The sequence below is a fragment of the Nyctereutes procyonoides genome, unplaced genomic scaffold, assembly GCF_905146905.1.
Source record: "Nyctereutes procyonoides isolate TBG_1078 unplaced genomic scaffold, NYPRO_anot_genome, whole genome shotgun sequence".
NCBI classification, from domain to species: Eukaryota; Metazoa; Chordata; class Mammalia; order Carnivora; family Canidae; genus Nyctereutes; species Nyctereutes procyonoides.
Window position 1 is genome coordinate 28751172 of NW_026575146.1, and position 20068 is coordinate 28771239.

The 20068-nt window shown below is 34.3% G+C and overlaps 1 protein-coding gene across 7 annotated transcripts in view; it reads right to left on the reverse strand.

Annotated features, from left to right (window-relative positions):
* The window catches only part of TRDN (triadin), a 368093-nt gene that overhangs the window by 113384 nt on the left and 234641 nt on the right, over nucleotides 1-20068 (reverse strand). For all 7 annotated transcript variants that reach the window (XR_008662524.1, XM_055310519.1, XM_055310523.1 and 4 more), the window contains exons 20-21: nucleotides 12619-12666; nucleotides 3140-3187 (exon numbers count right to left, since the gene is read on the reverse strand). Coding sequence is in view for 6 of the 7 variants with exons in the window: in XM_055310519.1 (XP_055166494.1) it covers nucleotides 3140-3187; nucleotides 12619-12666 (96 nt within the window). In the remaining variant the exon portion in view is untranslated. The remainder of the gene's footprint in view (nucleotides 1-3139; nucleotides 3188-12618; nucleotides 12667-20068) is intronic.

The window sequence follows — 20068 nt, forward strand, 5'->3', positions numbered from 1 at the left end:
GGAAGAAAATTAAAAACAGGGAGATGCTGGGGCTCCAATATACAATTCAGACCTTTTAAAGTTAATTGTCTTGACTGGTGTCCTTCCCTGCCCAAGTAAATAGCAAGCCACTGGTTGCTTCTTTAGAGTGACTCTTTTGCTCAGCTGGCTAACAATGAAATATTACCAAATGTTTTCTTCTGAAAGAAAGCGATATTGAAAAACAGAGAAGTACCTGGGATTTAGGGGGCAGGTCAATTTCAAAAGTGAGTAACAAGGAGGAAAATGTACGCTACCTATAAGAAATTAAATATCAATAAATGAATAAATTAAGCTTAATGAAACATCATGCACTCTTTCTAGATGTCATATACAAATATCTAAAGATGACTCCTCCGGGGGAAGAACACAGCACCTAGTAAGTGTTGTCATGTTTTATCTTTGGCTTACCTCAGCTATAGGATAGCAAAACCTATTGTGTTAAGCATTTGTATCTCTTGATGCTTCTAGGTAATTGCTTTCTAAACAAGGAGGGATAGTTAATGGTGTGCGTGTGTGTGTGTGTGTGTACACACTCTTGTGTGCACCTCTAAAGTGGAGAAATTATTTATAAAGTATTTAATACTCAAAATTCTAGTCCAGCCGATTTAAGACGTTCACAAAAAGAATAACTGAAAAACACATGACTCATCATGAGTTAGAGATAAAATAGGGTTACATATTTGGACTTTTGCAGAAGTTAGATTAACTAAATTTCTACTTCCACATGATATGAGGCCTAGTTTACTAAATTACATTAACATATAATTCATTCCACCTTTCACTATATGAATTTCCTACAGTGTATAGTTTAATCAATGTTTCCTAAGTACAATTATAATTCAGATTAAGTCCAGAGGTTCAATATACACTATTTTATATAGGTCATCAAACACATTTTAAAATCTAGTAGGAATTTTGAAAATCATATTCTGTCCCTAGTACAAGTTCATGAGTGCAAATTTAAATGAATGAAAATGACTCCTTAAAAACTATTTAATTGTACTTTGATGCATCATAAACTAGCTTTATATTATTTATACTTCTGAAGATAATTAAACTGCATGAAGAAGAGAGGTACATAATAGATTTAAAACCTCATTTTATGAATAAATTTTAGAATACTCTGATGAAATATGTAAAATGTCATTATTTTCACACTAACGTTTGATTTTTTTATCACAAAATATATTTTTCATATCAATTATTAATCATACATATATCATCTCAAAATATGCAATTTATCCAAATACTCTATTTCTTATGATGTTTATAGTTGAAAAATAGGCCTTTGCTTTACAATATTTAAAAGTGAAATTATTTACTAAGTCAATATAAAAAGAACCATTCAAAGAACCTCATTAAACATAAGCTAAGAGCCTAAGCTTCTATATGATAAAAGATATTTAAAAAATACGAGTTATAAAATTATCTGAAGAAGCAAGTTCATATCTCTAAGAACCATTTCTAGTCTCCCACCCACTTGAGTAAACATTCTAGAATTAATGAAAATGACGCCAACATGCAGGTAAGAAGAAATAAACAAGCTGTGTTTAAATTACTTCTCTCTTACTTATCTCTTATTTGGCTTTTTACATTCTAGTCAATCTTCTCTTAATATGTTGTGGCTATAAAAGCAAATCTACAAATGCCAAAGATGAGCCATCCACGCCTTTATATAGAAGGGAAAAACTGTGACGCTTAGTGAAATCAAAGTGATTTGATAGTTTATCTCACCTATAATAAAGTTGATTTGATAAGGAAATATGCTTAAGTAAGGGCTATGCAATTATCTAGGAATTTATCATTTTTCATATCCTTTCCCATGTTTTCTGATTTGAGTTCTACATCTTGTTGAATAGGCAGGTCAGATAAAATTAACACCTTTTTATTATTATTTTTTTTTTCTGAAGAAATTTAGGCTCAGGGCCTTGCCTAAGTGAACAAGTTAAAATTCGGATGTAGTACTCCTATTCCTCTACTTTATATTTCCAAGATGGAAATATCCACATCTAAAGTTGATAGAAACATTCTATTGAATCATAAAACCTCACATAGCCCTCAGAAGCCAAAATTAATTTGAAAAGTTTTTCACTGTAATTGCAATCTGATTTTATTTTGAAAAGCCCAAAGAAATAATCTTTAACCAATCATTTAACTTAATTGAATCCTTAATCTTAATTTACTTATCTGAAATGTGATAAATTAAAGGATTTTCTTGATTTTTGATATTAGGAATTTAATTGCTCCCAAATTTAAAAGGAAAAACTATTTTGACTTCATTCCTGACAAATTTATTACTAGTTCTGATTTTATTACAATAAGTAATAAGCATTATAATAGATGAATAGCCAAAGAGTGGGGGAACCATAATTACAATTATTAGCACTCTGAGCTCTAACAGGAAGTCCAACATCACTTTAAATGTTTTAATTCTATTGTACTCTTGCATTTTTCTCAAGCATACTCTAGAATGATGTATTTATGATATAGCTGTATAAAATAAAATAAATAAAATAAAATAAAATGCATTACTTATAACATTCTGATTTTTATTTTTATTTATTTTTATTTATTTATTTATTTTTTTTTTTAGCATTCTGATTTTTAATACTGAGATTTCAGACCTCTTGGGAGAATCAGTTGCTGAAGTCATAACTTAATCTCAATTTACTTTTGGTGTTTTTCTCCTTTTAAGTTTTACATATTATTTTTTAAGCATTAGAAGTTGTTTTTGCATAAATAGATTTATGTCACCTCTATTCTTTAAATTTTGATCAGTCAAGTGGTGATAAAAACCACAAATCAAACAAAAATGTCTACCAGTTGCCCCAGATCATTTCCTCATTCCCAATAATCTTCAGCATTTTCCCTGATTTAATTAAGAAGTCTGTGGAGTTTTCCTGTTCTGAACTTATACTCAAAGTTTAGTTATACAAAAGAATAAAAACCAAGATTGCTGCCTCACATTCTCCCTGGCACAGAAAAACATGCAAGGACAGTGATAGAGAGCAATAGATTTAACAGTTATTGTCTTCCTCCTGTCTGAATCCAGTGCTTTCCTCCTCATGTTGTTGTCTTTCTAAAGAAGATAATGTCAACCTCCTTCATTTTTTTTTACCTTGCTCCACTGTCTTGGTTGTTTTCTCTTCCTTCTTTCCAGGTACAGCTGCAAAGCAGAGATAAGGTTTAAATAAAAGTTCCAGGTGGAAATGCTGCTTCTGCTCAAAAAAGCATTTTGTAACTCATTCATTGCCAGCTCTTTCTTCAAAACAAGCTGTTTTTAAGCTTTTCAACATTTCTCATTTCTCTATAAACCAACTGAAACATATTTTAAATCTAATGTTAGAGAATTAGAGAAAAAATAAATATTTCCTTGCCTACTTCTGACTAGTTTTCCATACTCTTTTCTACCTTCTTTTATATTCTGTTTTGATAAACAAGCTCTACTAAGAATTCTACTTGACAGTAGATTATGATTAATTGACTCACAATTCCGGTTATTGCTGGGGTTACATTCAGTGTCTTGAAAACGTCAACTACATATTCTTTTAAATTGATACTTAACTTAGCTTAATCAACTGAAAGAACAGTGTGGTCATGCTTGAGATTCATCTAAATATTAAAGTCATCCCACATAACAAGTAACCAAAAAAAAAAAAAAAAAGAATAAGATTACCATTTAGGTGCTGTTTAATATGAACTATGCTTTCTCTAAGATTTATTGCTCTCAGTGGAGCATTCACTGTTAGTTTCATACATCAAAACTAAAAATTATTCATACAAAATCAATATACCCCACTGAAATAACTGACTCAAGCAAGGATCTTCAGAGGACACTAGCAGGATGGATGGGGAACTGAATATTGCCATCACACCCAAGTATCTTCCCACAGAGTTGCAAGGGGAAAAATGCAGCTTTGAAATGGAGCAATGTGATTGTTACCAATTTAATCACAGATGAAACCTAGAACCATTCATTCAGACTATATGTGTGTTTATATATTTATACATATAATATATAATTTATAATATATATATATATATATAAAATTGCCTTCTGAAGTATTCCTGCCAAAGCATCCAACTGTAATCCAGTTGAGCCAAAGATTCATCTTTCAGTTTAATCAAATACAAGATATAAAACATATTGAATAATATTCTGAAGAAATCATCAAAGCAATCAAATTTGTCTACATCATAATCGGCCATGATCTATTAAAAAACAAAACAAAACAATACAATTTCATGAACCAGAGAAAGGAGGAGAGGGTAGCACAAGTTTTTTTACAGAAAGCTTGCTAAATTTACTCATTAGTTATAATAGTTCATCTGTAAATCCTTTGGAATGTTTCAAGTAATTAATAATTTCATCTGTAACTAATGCTTTATTTCTTTTCTATTTTTATACGTATTATTTCTTTCTCTTACCTTATTGCACTGGCTAAAATTTCTAGTACAATGCATAACAGAAGTGGTAATAACAGACATTCTTGTGTCATTCTAATTCTCAGATGGAAATCTCCCCATTTTTCTCTGTTGAGTATGATATTTGCTAATGGTTTTTATATATCTTACCAGATTAAGGAAATTTCTTTCTACTCTAGTGATGAATTATATCAAACGGATCTACTATGATGAATGTAATTTCCCTTTATTCTATTATTCTGGTTGATTACAATGTCTTTTTTGTCAAATTACATTCCTCAAATAAAGCCAACCTTATTACATTTTATCTTTCATGCATATTACCAGACATGATCTGCTAATATTTTGTTTGGTCTATGCCTCTATCTTCACAAAAGAAGTTAGCTTGTATGTTTCCTTTCTTGTTTAGTTCTTATTAGGTTTTCCAGCAAGGTTATTTTAGCTCCGTAAAATAAGTGAATGCTTCCTCTTTTTCTATTTCTGGAAGGTTGAGGGAAAGATTAGTACTAATTTTTCCTTAAGTGTTTGAAAGAACTCACCGGTAAAGCCATCTGGCTAGAATTTTCTTTGGGGAAGTATTATAGTTAGAGATTCAAAATATGAATTTCATTAAAATTTTCAGATTTATTGGAAAATGTTTCTATTTTTAATTGTCTGTAGGATCTGTAATGATGCCTCCCTTTAATTTTCTGATATTGATGTTTTGTGCCTTCTCTCTTTTTTCTTAATAAGTTTTCATAAGAGCCTATCAATTTTATTAGGTTTTCTGGAGAATCTAATTTTGACTTCTTTTCTTTCCCTATTGTACAATTTATTACTTCATTAGCTTTTATTATTACATTTTTATTTCTCTTCCTTCTACTTTCTTTGGGTTTAATTATCTGTGTTAAAAATATTGGCTTTATAGATATTCAATTTTCAGCCTTTCTTCTTCTCTAATGAATAATTTTATTTTTTTAAAGATTTTATTTATTTATTCATGATAGACACGGGGAGGGGGGAGAGAGAGAGAGAGGCAGAGACACAGGCAGAGGGAGAAGCAGGTTCCATGTAGGGAGCCCGACGTGGGACCTGATCCCGGGACCCCAGGATCACGCCCTGGGCCGAAGGCAGGTGCTAAACCACTGGACCACTCAGGGATCCCCTCTAATGAACAATTTTAAAGAGCATAAACTTTATGCAAGCATTGTTTAGTTGCACCCCAATATTCAATGTAATGTTTTCATCATATATAGATCAACATATTTCCAAATTTTACTGTCATTTTTTTCTTTGCTACATGGGATATTTAAACATGTATTGCTTACATTTATTACAGTATCTCAGTATCTGACATTGTTTCTAACATAGTAGATGATTAATATATTTTTGCTTAGTAATTAAGTGTATTAGTTGACAAATAATATGTGTCAATATTAGTTGAGAAGGAAAATGAGTAAGCTTTGGTGTTAGTGATTTTTCCAGAATAGGATTAATTTTAGGTGTAGTCAATAAGATGTGAAGAAAGACAAAGGAACAGGAAAGCCTTAAGTATGCCTAGAGAAAAGTGAACAAGTTTAGCTGAAGGAGAGTATTCCCATAGAGGAGATATGGAATAATTTAAAATAGAATGAGGCCAATTACAGAAGGACTTGAATTCCAAACTAGAGTCAAACTTTACTACACATACTTTACATAAAGGAGCAAGTAAGATGTGTGGTACATTAATGGAAATGAAACACTGATAATTTGTAATTATAATAAAACTCATGGGTATAAAGTCTTATTCATAATTATTTCATCCAGACGACTCATTATACATATGGTATAGCAAATATGTACTTTTCAGTTTATTTTATCTTGATCTTCTGAAAAGTAAATACCTCACAATAAATAATTTGAATGTGACTTACACACAAAGACCAAGTTTTCTTTTCAACGATGGGTTCTGCATTCATATTAAATAGAGAAGGATAGTCCCCTAAAGCACTGTTTTTTGTTGCTGTTACTCAGAAAAGGTCACTGAAAATACTGATTATCTGTACAGAAAAGAACACATTTTGCATGAAATTATAGATCCTTTCATTTCTACTTCTGATGTAAAATTCATCAAGCCTAATTCTATAGGGAGTAAAGTTTAGAAATACATAGCTCATGTAATTAAGTGGATTTTCTAACTACCTGGACAAAAGAAGACCTCAGTCAATTTCTCTTTCTATGCTACAGAGTACTTGAAATCTCCTTTGGTGCTAAGAGAAATTCTCTTTTCTCTACATTTGGAAGGGTTTACTTTAGAAAGGGAAAGTAAATTTATATTGCACTTCTTCAGAGATTCCAACTAATATAAAGGAAACAAAGTAACTAACACTCTTTGAAAGTAATGCTTGGATTAGAGATAGTCTTGAGCTAAACTGTGAAAGAGAAGTTGATTTCTGTAGTTTCAGGCTTTTATTTCATTATTCTTCTCCTCAATTTTCTTTAGGGACTTAATTCTCCAATACAATGCAATCTCTTTTCTTGACCCTCATCACTCTTGAAGGCCCTGATGTGTTAACATTAGCAGTAGGTTTTTACCTAAGCCGTGAGGCTTACTTGGAGATGGGGGTATGTTAGAATCCTGGTAAAGAAATGAGGAGTGTTAGGAAAGTATTTACAGTTTGAAATGTTCCCCACATGATATTTATATATTATTTCTGGGATGTAGACCTACAGCCTTAGTATGATACACTATTATTTCCAAGAAAATAAGAATGTAATGATTATCTGTCCAAGGGTTATTCAGATTTTAAAGGTACAGCCTGGGGATATCAATGACTAAACAATGGGATAAATCATTAATCGTAGAAGAAACAGTCTTACATCTTGGATATAAGGGTCCTTGGATATGTATTATGGTGGAGAGACAGGAAAGAGAGGCTTCTCACCAATTCTTAGATAATGCTAACTAATCAATGTATTCATAAGATCATCCTCCTGCTTTCAAGTTGATGTATTTCACAAAGAGACAATATAAAATGAAAAGTTTAGAGTATTAATAATGGAATCTGGGAACATCAATAATTTAAGAGTCAGTAAAGAAAAAAAAAAAACACAAACACAGCCAGAAATAAAAGGTCAAATGATAGTGAGCAGAACCAGGAGACTATGTCGTCACGATAGGCCAACAAAAGAGAAGCTTAGAGAAGAGACAAAGTGGTAAAAAACAACTGAGAAACCTAGTAATATGAGTACTGAAATGGTTCCTTTGGTTTAGCACTGATAACATTATCAGCATTATCAAGAGCGTCAATAGCACAGTAGAGACAGAAGGCTCATCCTTGGGGAGATGAGAAGCAGTACTAGTGCTTCAGTATCCAGAAAACTGATAAAATGTGGGGAGAAAATGGTAGAGAGAGAAATAATAATCAAGAAAAAGGAGTTTTGAAGTTGAGAATATTTCCAAAATGAGGAACAAAATCGATAACAAGAAAGAGGATGATACTACAAAAGAGCATGGATGCTTGGTTAAGAAGGATACAACTGGAGAAGTTGGTCTTAAAAGAAGGATTAACACTTTACCTGTGAGATCAAAAGGGAGATGGCTTTAGATTAAACAACAAAATCGAGCTACTAACCTTTTTCTCCTTTTATTTCGAGCCATTTTCTTCATCTTAATTGCCTGTTATCTTTCACTTCCTCTTCCTTCAATCAATTTGGCATAAAGGCTTTCAAGTGTGCCATTCCCTGAAAATTCTTTTATTTTTTGATTTTTTAAAAATATTTTTTATTGATTTCTTTGACAGAGAGAGAAGAGAGAGAGAGAACAAGCAAGGGGAGCAGCAGAGAGGGAGAAGTAGGCTCCCCGTTGAGCAGGGAGCCTGATGTGGGACTTGATCCCAGGATCCTAGGATCATGACCTGAGCCACCCGGAGAATTCTCTTTTAAAAATCATGAATAATTATCCACTTGCCAAATGACATGATGACCTCTACCTTGTCACCAGAATGGTTTCTTTTCTATGGTTACTATCACATTATAAATAATTACATCTATTTTTCTTTTAATCTTTCTATTCACTTTTTCCTTTTTTTTTTCTTTGACTTTCCTTGCCCTCATTCCTCCAAATGTACATGTTCCCTAGCATTCCACCCCAGCCCTGTTCTTTCTCTAGGCCATCTCTTCATGACAAGCTCACAGACTTTTACTGTTTCCACCATTAACCCACCTATATATCTGCAGTCTTGCCATTGTCTGGAGCTCTAGTTTTACATTTAGAGCCTTCTATGTGATGTCACTTGCATATGCTACTAGCACTTTGATTTAAATATATCTAAAATAAACCTTTTCTTCCCTCCCTAAACTACTTCTCATCTTCCTTCTTAATTTTTATAATAATATCAACAATATTCTTGTAGCACCCAGTCTGAAAACTTACTATTGTCATTAAGTCATTTCTTTTTTCTTCCCTCCCAAAGCTGGTAAGTTGTCAAATTCTATTAATATCCCTCTTTTGCAACCTCATAATTAATACCAGGTCCTACTACATGTCATCTACATTATTATATCATAACTACACTGTCTCTTCCTAAAGTAAATGTCTGAGTGTTATTCCTATATTTAAAATTTTCATTAATTCCCTAATGCCCATGGAGTAGTGTCCAATTCTTAAATCAGGGCATTTTACAACATTATTAGCCCTGGTTGTATTAATTCATACCATGTTCCTGAGACCCTTGTTGTTCCTCATATACATCCTACCATTTCCCACCACTTTGCCTTGTTCTCAAGATACCCTTCCAACTAATGATTACATAACAAAATTCTGTTATTTAAGACTTAGCTCCAAAGTCACCTTATATAATAATGTGACTTTGCTTTTCCCCAGGTAAGAAAAAATTTTAAACTCCTATGGAAATTTATCTGTATTAATCTCTTTACCCTCTTGGCTTTGAACCATGTACTATAATTACATAAAAAACTTTTAGATGATACCAAAAATTGAGGCCCAAACAACTTAGATTCCTATTTTTTGATATTTTTAATTGCTCAAAAACAATATTAACATATATATTTTCCCTTAATTATGTTTCTAGTATGTGAACCATAAATAGATGTTAAATGAAAGTGGACATGATTTGAATGCTGCAAAAACAAATTTAAATTAGTAGGATGATATATTGAAAATTAAATACTATATATCCCCTGAAAATATGACTTAATAGTAGGCTTAAGATCAAACAATTCATACTAGATATATAAGTTGGCACACTGAAATTAATTTAAAATATTAAGTTCTTTTAACTGTGAAAATTTTAAAGCAAGCACAAAATCAGTAATTTCCACTTAACGTTGCTATATAATTCCTAGTTCAAACCTCAATGTAGAAGAACAATTTACAATGTTTTGAAACCAAAAATAATTCTTAAATAACTTTCTTATTCTACTTAGTTTTGAAAGACTAGAAGTTGAATCTTGCAAAATATGCTAAGTATTGTGGAGATTAGGGTCTGGCTACTAAATGCATGATGAAACCACATGTATTTTCATGTATGATCGGTTGTCAGTGAGAGGGTAGAGGACAGGAAAACTACTTGACAAATGAGGAGTCTTTTTTTTTTTCTTGTAACTTGTTAAAGTGGTAAAGCGGTACCTGAATTTCAAAATATTTATGACAGCTTTGGAAAGAACACTTGTTTCTGTTCATACTGTAGTTGCAGGCAGATTTAATGTGCAGAGTCAGTCAGTCAGTTATTATTTATTTATTTATTTATTTATTTATTTATTTATTTATTTATAAGATTTTCTTTATTTACTCATGAGAGACACAGAAAGAGGCAGAGACCTAGGCAGAGGGAGAATCAGGCTCCCTGCGGGGATCCCAGGACCCCAGGATCATGCTCTTAGCCAAAGGCAGATGCTCAACTGCTGAGTCACCCAGGCGTTCCTGCAGAATCATATTTAAGTTAAGAATTGAAGTGTGATATCTAAGACTAACTAGAAGCAGAGTAGTTGGAGCCAGCAGTTTATTTTCATTAAAAGTTTAGTTCTCCTCTTTCATTCTACTGTAAATCTACCAGTCAAGTCTACTTAACCCCAACCAAAATATTGGCTTTACTCTAAACTCAGGGACCATTCTTGGCTGAAGATCCCAATGAGTTCACTAAGTGATAGTTCAATCTCAATTCAGCATCTTTGCTCACTTCCATTTGATCTGATTGGACTCCAAACTATGTGTGCTAGTATTTCTACCCTAAATATCCAGGCTCCAAGTGATTCAGAATCTGTGCAGGGCTCAGTTACTAGTATTTAAATCTTTCCTTCTTACTTAACTCTGTCTCCAGATTGTCTTTCATAATCAAGAATTCCCTAAGTTTCAGTATCTGAAATCTAATTCCATATGAACCCCAAATAACTGCTATTTGGACACCCCACTGGCCTCATGATTGGCTACTAATTTTGAAACACAACTTTGCCTCACTTTTGTTCTTGCTTTTAACACATATCAATTTCCTGGCCTCATATTCACTTAACTGAGCCTAGTTTAATGACTTTCTCTGAATTTGTATTTAGACCTTTAGCCATTTCATGGTATGAAGGCATTAGCTCACATTCCACTTAATGCCAACAAGGAAAATTGATTTGAAAAAAAGACAACTTGAAAGAATGTGAGACATTAATGCGGACTTTGATGAATTTATGACTCTATCACTTAGGACACATTTATATCTAGCAGAAGATATCAATATAACATGTACTGTAATCACTTATGAAAAATGGTACCACAAATATTAGGTTATTAGAAAAGATATAGTTAGGATTTAATTTTAATAACTCTAGCTTCTAATAATTACCTTACAAAAATTTATATTTTTTTTCTTTAAATATTCTTTATCTAATCTAATTTTTGTCTTATCTTATGTATCTATACTACCTTATTCATTAATTTATGTGTTAATGGAATATCTATCTTAGTTTATATTATAATTTATCAACTAATACATAAATCTATATTGTGTTAATTTATATCCATGTATACATTTATATTCATATATATGTATATAAGTTGCTTGGCATTGAGAATGTGGATGTATGCTATGTACAATTTATATCTCCCTAGAGTTCTGATATGTATTCTCCCTATAAAGTACATGCAATAAGAGAGTGTTTTAGGAGAAAAATGGAATGCTGTTTTAGTGGGGTATGTGTGAAAAGGTATCTGTGGAGGTATGTGCCTGCGTGTATGTGAGGTTGTTAAATGGTCTCTTGAGATGCTTCTAACAACATTGGATATATTACTGATTTCATTTCTATCTGCAAAACAGAATCACATATTTTATTTTATTTTTCATTTTTTTTTTATTTTTTAAAGACTTGATTTCTTTATTCATGAGAGACACAGAGAGAGGCAGAGACATAGGCAGAGGGAGAGGCAGGCTCCATGCAGGGAGGGAGCCTGATGTAGGACTTGATCCTGGAACTTCAGATTCACACCCTGAGCCAAAGGCCAACGCTCAACCACTGAACCACCCAGGAGTCCCAATCCAGTGTATTTTGAATTGGAAATATGTCAAACTTCTAATCATGATGATTAATTTTAATGTATAGTAATGTTCTCAAAAAATATTATTTTTAATGTCTCCTAAAGGGAGTCAATATTCATGTAAGCAGTTGCCTCTGATTCAACATGGTTAAGAGAAATAACTGAAAACTTAAATTCCAAACTTTCTAATATTTCTTAAAGCAAAATGTCCCCAAGTGAGCATTTCAAGAAGCACATTTTCTAATCTAATATTATTCAAGCACAAAGTGAGCATTGTTCATGTAAGATCTCCTACTCCAAGTTTCATTTGTTCAAGCCCTGTCTTCCTAAGGGAGTATATTGAATTTGAATGCTCTTCAGATGATTGGGATCCTGTTGAGCTTAAATAGCAGCATTTTTCCATTTTTAAAAAACTAACTTGCAACTGTACTATAATTACTGGTTTTAGTTTATCACCCTAAAGGAATGAAACCTTTGGAACTAGAACACTGAAGACAAAACCTTGTTAGCACGGATACCATAAATCTTGTGCAAAGTGGGTCTGTTTCTGTATCAATGAAATAGTATAATCAATAAAGAGAGCTCTTCTATAAGCATTGAACAAGACATTAAGTTAGAAACTTTAGCAGAAATAAGCTATAGCCATAGCATCTTTTTCTTTACTCTGCATTTACCTTTTTTAGTTGAGGCAGCACCAGTCTCTTCTTTGGCTCGTTCAGTTTCTGCAAATTCAGATATTAAGGAATGAGAAATGGATATCAGAAATGCCAGGTCAATATATTATGATATTGTAAATCAGACAAGACTAAAAGTGTCCAAAAGATAAAACATGGCACCTGAGAGCAAAGCAAGCAGCAGAGAAAAACCACTCTATCAAGTACTTACATATTTTTTTAGGTAATGAACTCTCTTATCTCTCCAAGATACAACTCCATGGCATTAAATCTTAGTGCTTATGTGAGTAGTGGCCATAAAACAAGGTGGCTTATTTCACAAAATACACTGGAATACTAATTGGCTTATGCTTAAATCTAAAATGATGCATGAGTTGTAGGGAAGAGGACTTCAAAAGACTTCTTCATTTAGCCTTAATTATGGGGATGGAAAGCAGTATTTGACCTCAATCAATTAGCTTTATATTATAAAAGATTCACCCTAATATTATATAAAATTCCATTTGAATATTTCTTAGAGAGACAGAGAAAGGGAGGTGATGGAAAACAAAAGGCCCAAGTGTCTTCTTGCAGTTTCTCTGAATATCTAGTGTGGAATATAAGAGAGCTGCTTTCAAGACATAATTTGAAATGCTGGTCCTAGTACAAAATTTTGGACCTCAAATCAGTGCTAATTAAAGTTTTCTTTAGTTCAGAAGAAAATAAAGAAAAATACTAATGAACTGGTCAATATTTATAAATCTTTTTTTAAATATTTATAAATCTTGATTTACTTATTTTAATAACTTTTTGACTTTTTTATGTTATTTTATGTTATTCTCCTTAGTCACCTAAGTTTATTTTTATTCTTATTAGTATCTGAATATATCCCCCTCACTCATATACATTCAGCAGTGGAGCCTCTGGGAACAACCAAACAATAGGACTCTTCATGCCCTCTTGCCCTCCCTATGCCATAGACCTTGAATGGTGAAAAAGATCAGATGTCAAAGAAGGCCTTCACATTATGTTCAGGTTTTAATTCCAGAGTGTTAGATGCCACAAGCTTTCCAAGTTGAGTCTAGGCAAGAAGTCATGTGAGTATCCAGGCTGCCTTAAGACCCTGAGTTCAGGACTATCCAGACTCCTGGCTGTTATATACCTTCCAGGTAAAGACTTCACACCAGTGGTTCTCAACATGCATCAGAGTCACCCATGGGCTGTTAAAACACAGATGCTGAGCCCAGAGGGTTTAAGTCAGTGAGTTTGGGGCATGTCCTGAGAATTCACATTTCTAATCAATTCCCAGGTGATGCTTATGCTGCTGGTCTGGACCATAGTTTGACACTGATAACCAAACGTCCTCTTAAGACACAGTCAAGGGATCCCTGGGTGGCGCAGTGGTTTAGCGCCTGCCTTTGGCCCGGGGCGTGATCCTGGAGACCACGGATCGAATCCCATGTCGGGCTCCCCGTGCATAGAGGCTGCTTCTCCCTCTGCCTATGTCTCTGCCTCTCTCTCTCTCTCTCTCTCTCTCTCTCTCTATCATAAATAAATAAAAATTAAAAAAAAAAAAAGACACAGTCAAGACTAATTCTTCAGGGATCTCCCTCCCTTTACCTCAGTCACTACCATGAGTCCAGGCTTCCGGGGGAAAACAGAGTTTACATTTCTTTTAAAAACAGACTCTTTCCAAAGTCCTTTCCAAGTCAACTCCACCACAGTACACATGCCTGTATCCTCAGCCTCTATTCAGAACATGTGCATTGCTTTCTTCGTTTAACCACACCCTTGCCCCTTAAGGACACTGCGTCCCTGCAAGCAGTCTTCTAAAATGGAGAATGTTGGTTTTCCCATCCCCTATGGACCAAAGCTTCCGGAAGTGATGTATATATCCTCTTTGTCTCATTACTTTTCAAAGGTTGTGATCGCCTTGCTTCCTCTAAATTCCAGTTCCTTTGAAATACACACTATTAGGTTGCACCTGGCCCTATCCCTCTTTTTCATTGTCTTTAACCAGCCTTATACCCTTGCCCCATTTCTCATTGAGTATTTTTGTGCATAGTTGTCATCTTCTCCATTACTGCTGTGAGACTTGATTCAAAACAACTCTCCATCACAGTTTCCCATTAGAATAAGCGAGGGGGCTATTACGAGTCCATGACTTTCAGATGTAGTAGGCCTAAGATGGGCTATAGAGCTTGGAAAGCTTTGAGATTCTATGTCTGGGATAAGGCTGGACTATACATATACTGGAAGCCTCCCAAGACATTTAACCAGGATTGGGAGTCACTTACACACACAGTTCATATGCCCTCTTGATCTCTCATTTCCTTAGCCTCCTCTCTTCTAAAAACTGGACTCCAATTCTCTGATTGCTACCACCCACCAACCAACATACTCTTGGACTTTCCTTTTGCTGCCAAAACTTTGATCCCCCAAATCCTATTCTCTGGCACCACTGCACCATTCTTCCCTCATATCTCACTTACTCGAGAACCTTTTCCAAATAGAATCTGACTCCATCAATACTTTCATTCTTTTGATCTTACCCCTTTCTCACTCTCCAGATCTTCTTCATATCCTCACTTTAATTCTTACCAAGCTTATATTTGTATATATTTTTTCTCACTTACCAAGCTTATATTTAAATGAGCCATGGTGACATCACTCACTTAGTGTTTGCTTTTATAATCATTGGCTGCAGTGGTCTCCCAGGCTGCTTTTCAACTGTTGGGTGGCTAAAGACATCAGAAATTTATTCTTTCACCATTCGAGAGGCAATAAGTCCAAAATGAAGGTATTGTTGGGCCATCCTCTGAAGTCATTTCTGAATTCTCCTGGAAAGAATTTTTCCTTGCCTCTTCCTAGCTCCTGGTGGTTCCTGGTGACCTTTGGCATTTACTGGTTTATAGCTGCACCACCCCAGTCCCTCCTTTTGTGTTCTCATAGTTATCTTTCGTTTGTGTGTCTCTGCGTGTCTCCAAATCTCCCTCTCCTTATAAAGGTAGCTGTCACTGGATTCAGGGCCCATTCTAATCCAGTATGACCTCTTCCTAACTTGATTTTGAAATAAGGTCACATTTCAATGGTACTGACTTAAGACTCTTAACATATCCTTTGGTGGGGGCAGACACAACTCAACCCATTATGCCCCCAAACACCAAAAATACCTTATGCCTGCCACCCAAACAGCCATCCAAACTCACCCTGCTGCAGATCTCACTTGAAAGGTCTCAGTTCAATATTTAAGAGAGTGTTCAGCCCTGACCAGCAATACTAGCACAGATGTAGGGAGTTTGTTTTCTCATTCTAGACAAAAAGCCCGTGCATCCGCTCCCCTCCTCAAGCTACCAGTATCCTGCAGTGCAGAGGCAAGCTGCTAGGACAAATTCATAGACAAAGTAAAAGCAGACTACACTACCTCATATTTTCCCTACCTCACCAGCATATGCCTGTGCCATTTGTTTTCCTCCGCATCCCACAGGATGATCAGTCCCTGCCTCTATTTAATACCAGTCCAGCCTGCATCCCATCTCCTTCTGCCAAGTCAAGGCATTTTTTTCTTGCAAATATTACTGCTGTCTGCTACCTCATCAGTTTTCCACTTCAGTGATACTTGCAGACACATAATATGTCACTCTAACCACAGACAACCACATCCTTCACTTATATCTGCCCCCTACCCCAGGTGCTTATCTCTCTGTGGTCCATCATGGCCGGAGGGAGCTGCAACACAATGTCACCACTTCTGTCTTCTCATTCTCTGGGTTTTTAAAGCCTAATTAATTATGATAAATATTATAGAAATGAGAGGCAGAAAGACATACAGCATATTCACACATTTTAACAAATGGTAAGGAAAAAAGGCTTAAGAAATAAAATATTGTCAAAACTTTTGAAATCTCTTAACTCATTCCACTACCTCATGCCTTTCCTTTCATCTCAGAATCATCATTGTCCTAAATTTTGTATGAATCATTTCCTTATTTTTCAGTACAGTTTTTTATTATATGTACTTATTTTTAAATGAAGATAATTTTTATATAGACCATATTATATTCTTTAGTGTGATAGCTATAAAAATTGATTTATATTATTTAACTATTGTGATTTGCTTCTTTCAAAACATCATGTTGAGATGCAGTGTTAAAATAGTGAAAGAGGCTCTTAGGCCGGGGTAGTCTAGTGACTTTGCTAGCTTATGTAAATAAACTGAAGCCAGAATTATCTAGATTTTTCTGAGAAAACTAAAACTTAAGAACAACTATCAAGATGGCCAAATAAGTTTTCTCAATGAAATGAACATTTAAATTCGAGTCAATTAAATAATTGCTTTGCTTTGCTTCTGTGTCTCCTTAAACCTCTGCCCTAGCCTTTGACTACAGAGTACCCTAACTATTTTTCGTTTTTGGCACTGCTTGATTCAAATCATTGTTTGCTTAAACAAATTCAGTTTAACCTTTTACAGAAGCCATGTTGACATGAGGAGCTGTAGTTATCATTTTTAACTGTTGTATAGTATTCCAGTATATATATATATGTGTGTGTGTGTGTGTGTGTGTGTGTGTGTGTGTGTGTGTATTCTAATGCCTACACATCTATTCTCCTGCCAATCAACATTAGGTCACATCTGATTTTGTGCCATTATACATAATCCTGCTATGAACATTTCCACGCATGTCTCCTGGTACACATGTGCAAGAATTTTCTTAAAAGTGAAATTACTGGGTCATAGCATTTGCTCATGTTTAATTTTTCCAGATAAATGCCAGAACGTTCCCCCAAATTTTACATTCATACCGACAGTGTATGTGAGAGTTTCTATTGCTTCACGTCATTACCATTACCAGAATAATTATTTTCCTCTTTTTTGGTCAATCTGGCATGTGTACAACAGTATCTTATTGTAGAGCTTTAATTAAAATTCCAATATACTGAGACCGAATATTTTTGATATGTTTATAAATGATTTGTGGAGTTGTTTTTAATGCTTACTTAAATCTTTTTATCCACTTTTTCTACCCACTGTCTATCAAGTCATCTTGTCTTTCATTTTTATTTATTTTTTTGCTACTCATCTCTTGCTACTTATATGTGCTACAGATATATTTTCCAAGTGTGTAGTTTGTCTTTTATTAGAATTATATTCATAATATTTTGAATTCATTTAGTCAGAATTGTCTGTGATTTGGGGCGTGATCTTATAATTTACTATCCAAACTGAACAAGTGAAAGGAAGTGCTAGTAATAATTATTCTGAAATGATATGAATATGAATATGAAGATTGTTTTAACCAACTGAGATTCATGGTTATACATGTGATGCAATCTGTGTTCTATTTTTTTTAAAGATTTTATCTATTTATGCAAGAGAAACACAGAGAGAGGCAGAGACACATAAGAGGGATAAGCAAGCTGCCTGTGGGGAGCCTGATGTAGGACTCAATCCCAGGACTCCAAGATCATGACCTGAGCCAAAGGCAGAAGCTCAACCACTGAACCACTCAAGTGCTCCTAAAATCTGTGTTCTAGACACACTTTATTAACATCAGACTTATTGTTCAGGCCCATAGATATTTCCCCCAGGAACTTCCATGACAGAGTATGTAATTGAATCCCAAAAGCCATGCCACCTTTTTGACTAATATAAATTGTCCCCAAGTACTCTTCTAATATCATATAACTAATGAAATTCAAAGGACTTTTTATCCCCTTTTTATAAAAAGTAATCTCTGCATCCAATATGGGGTTCAAACTCACCAACCCAAGATCAAGAGTCACATGCTCCGCTGACTGAACCAGCCAGGTGCCCCAAAGGGACTTTATCTTAAAATTCTGTATACTGCTTCTCCTGAAGAATCTTGACATGCATTAGTAGATTAACTGATAGACTCACATGTTTAGGTACTGAAATGTAGTTAAGTGATAGACATAGGCTTGGTGGCCGAGCATATCACAAATCTATTGCGGTACTAATATCCAAGGGAAGAAAAATGCCTGATTATTGCCATTTCAAGTAAATTTAAACCCACAATTTAAAATGGCTAGCCTTTGGTCCTGATCTGGTCTTTGGAGACTTTTTTTGCTCAAAATTCAAACTGACCAGAGACTGAGAGAATATGCACATGGAATGCATGATCAAAGCCCTGTGGTCCTTGATATAAAGAAGGAAGTAATGAATAGCAGTGTTTCTCAAGGTCTTGAGGCACACTGGTCACTGAATTGTCCTTGGGGGAAAAAAGGATACGATGTAGTCAAACACATTTGCTAATCCTTGACTACTGCATTCCTTCCTGAAGATTCACCAAGGAGAATGATAAAGATCTGAAATGACCTAGGGCTTACAAAATCTGCTTGTTTCATCTTCTTCCTGCTTGGAAATGGAAATGTCATAGTGTCAGCTTCTGTGTTGCTATCCAGTGTGTGGGAAAGCAGGGACAGTGGGCTGCAGAGAAGGGAACTGGGTGTGTTGAGACATTTTTGTATGTCCTATGATAGATGGATTTGTGTTAACTTGCAGAAATTGTAAATCTAGGTTTGGCATGTCTGCTTGGTCCCAGCCAGTCTTCATCCATTCACAGAATTGCTAACACATAACTCTGTATGTGGAGGTATTAAGTGCTGCTCCACAGCACGACATCATTGAACCTGAAAGATTTCCCTTTCCTTGAAGCTCATGGTACCATGACAACTGACACCCTGAACTGATACAGCTCCTGGGTTTGTCTGTGTCCTCCAGTATTTTTCATACAGTAATTTTGATTTCCTCAGAACCCAGAAGAAATGGTTCCAACCTAATTGACATTCTAGTTATTTCCTTGAATGAAGTGCTAATGCCAAATTACCTTGCAGTTGTATCATATAAATACTTAATTTACCTTAATTTAGCTATACATCTCACTCTCATTTGTTCTCATAATTTAAGATACTGTAAAATCATATCCCAAATGTTTAGGTTATATACACAAAACTATGTGCTCATATATGGTGATTTTAGGAATTTTCAAGAGTATTTTTAATGATATGCAACCTTTACATTGGCAATAACTTTACAAAAAGGCCCATTGTACATAGCAGATGTGAAAAAAATTCTTCTGTTGTATAGTTTCAAGACTAAAAGGCAACTTTTACTTGAAGAAATAGATGTTCATGTTGTTAATAGAGAATTTAAACAATTTATGTATTATCTCTAAATTTTTTTATTGAGGGATAATGCTTCTGTTAAGTCTAAATCTCTCAACCATGTGAAGAGTTGAGTATTAATTCTTTTGAAACTTTTATAATGGGCCTAAGATGATTTAGCAACTCAATTTGCTAATTTCCTGCAAAAGATGCTGATCTCTTCAAAACTTGATTGGATGGTGTGTTTCATAGACAGCAGAACTTACAGGGTTGTTTTACTGCAAATCAACATTTTTATCTATATGTCGTATTTTTCTAGGAAGAAAGTGTTCATTTTTAGCATAAT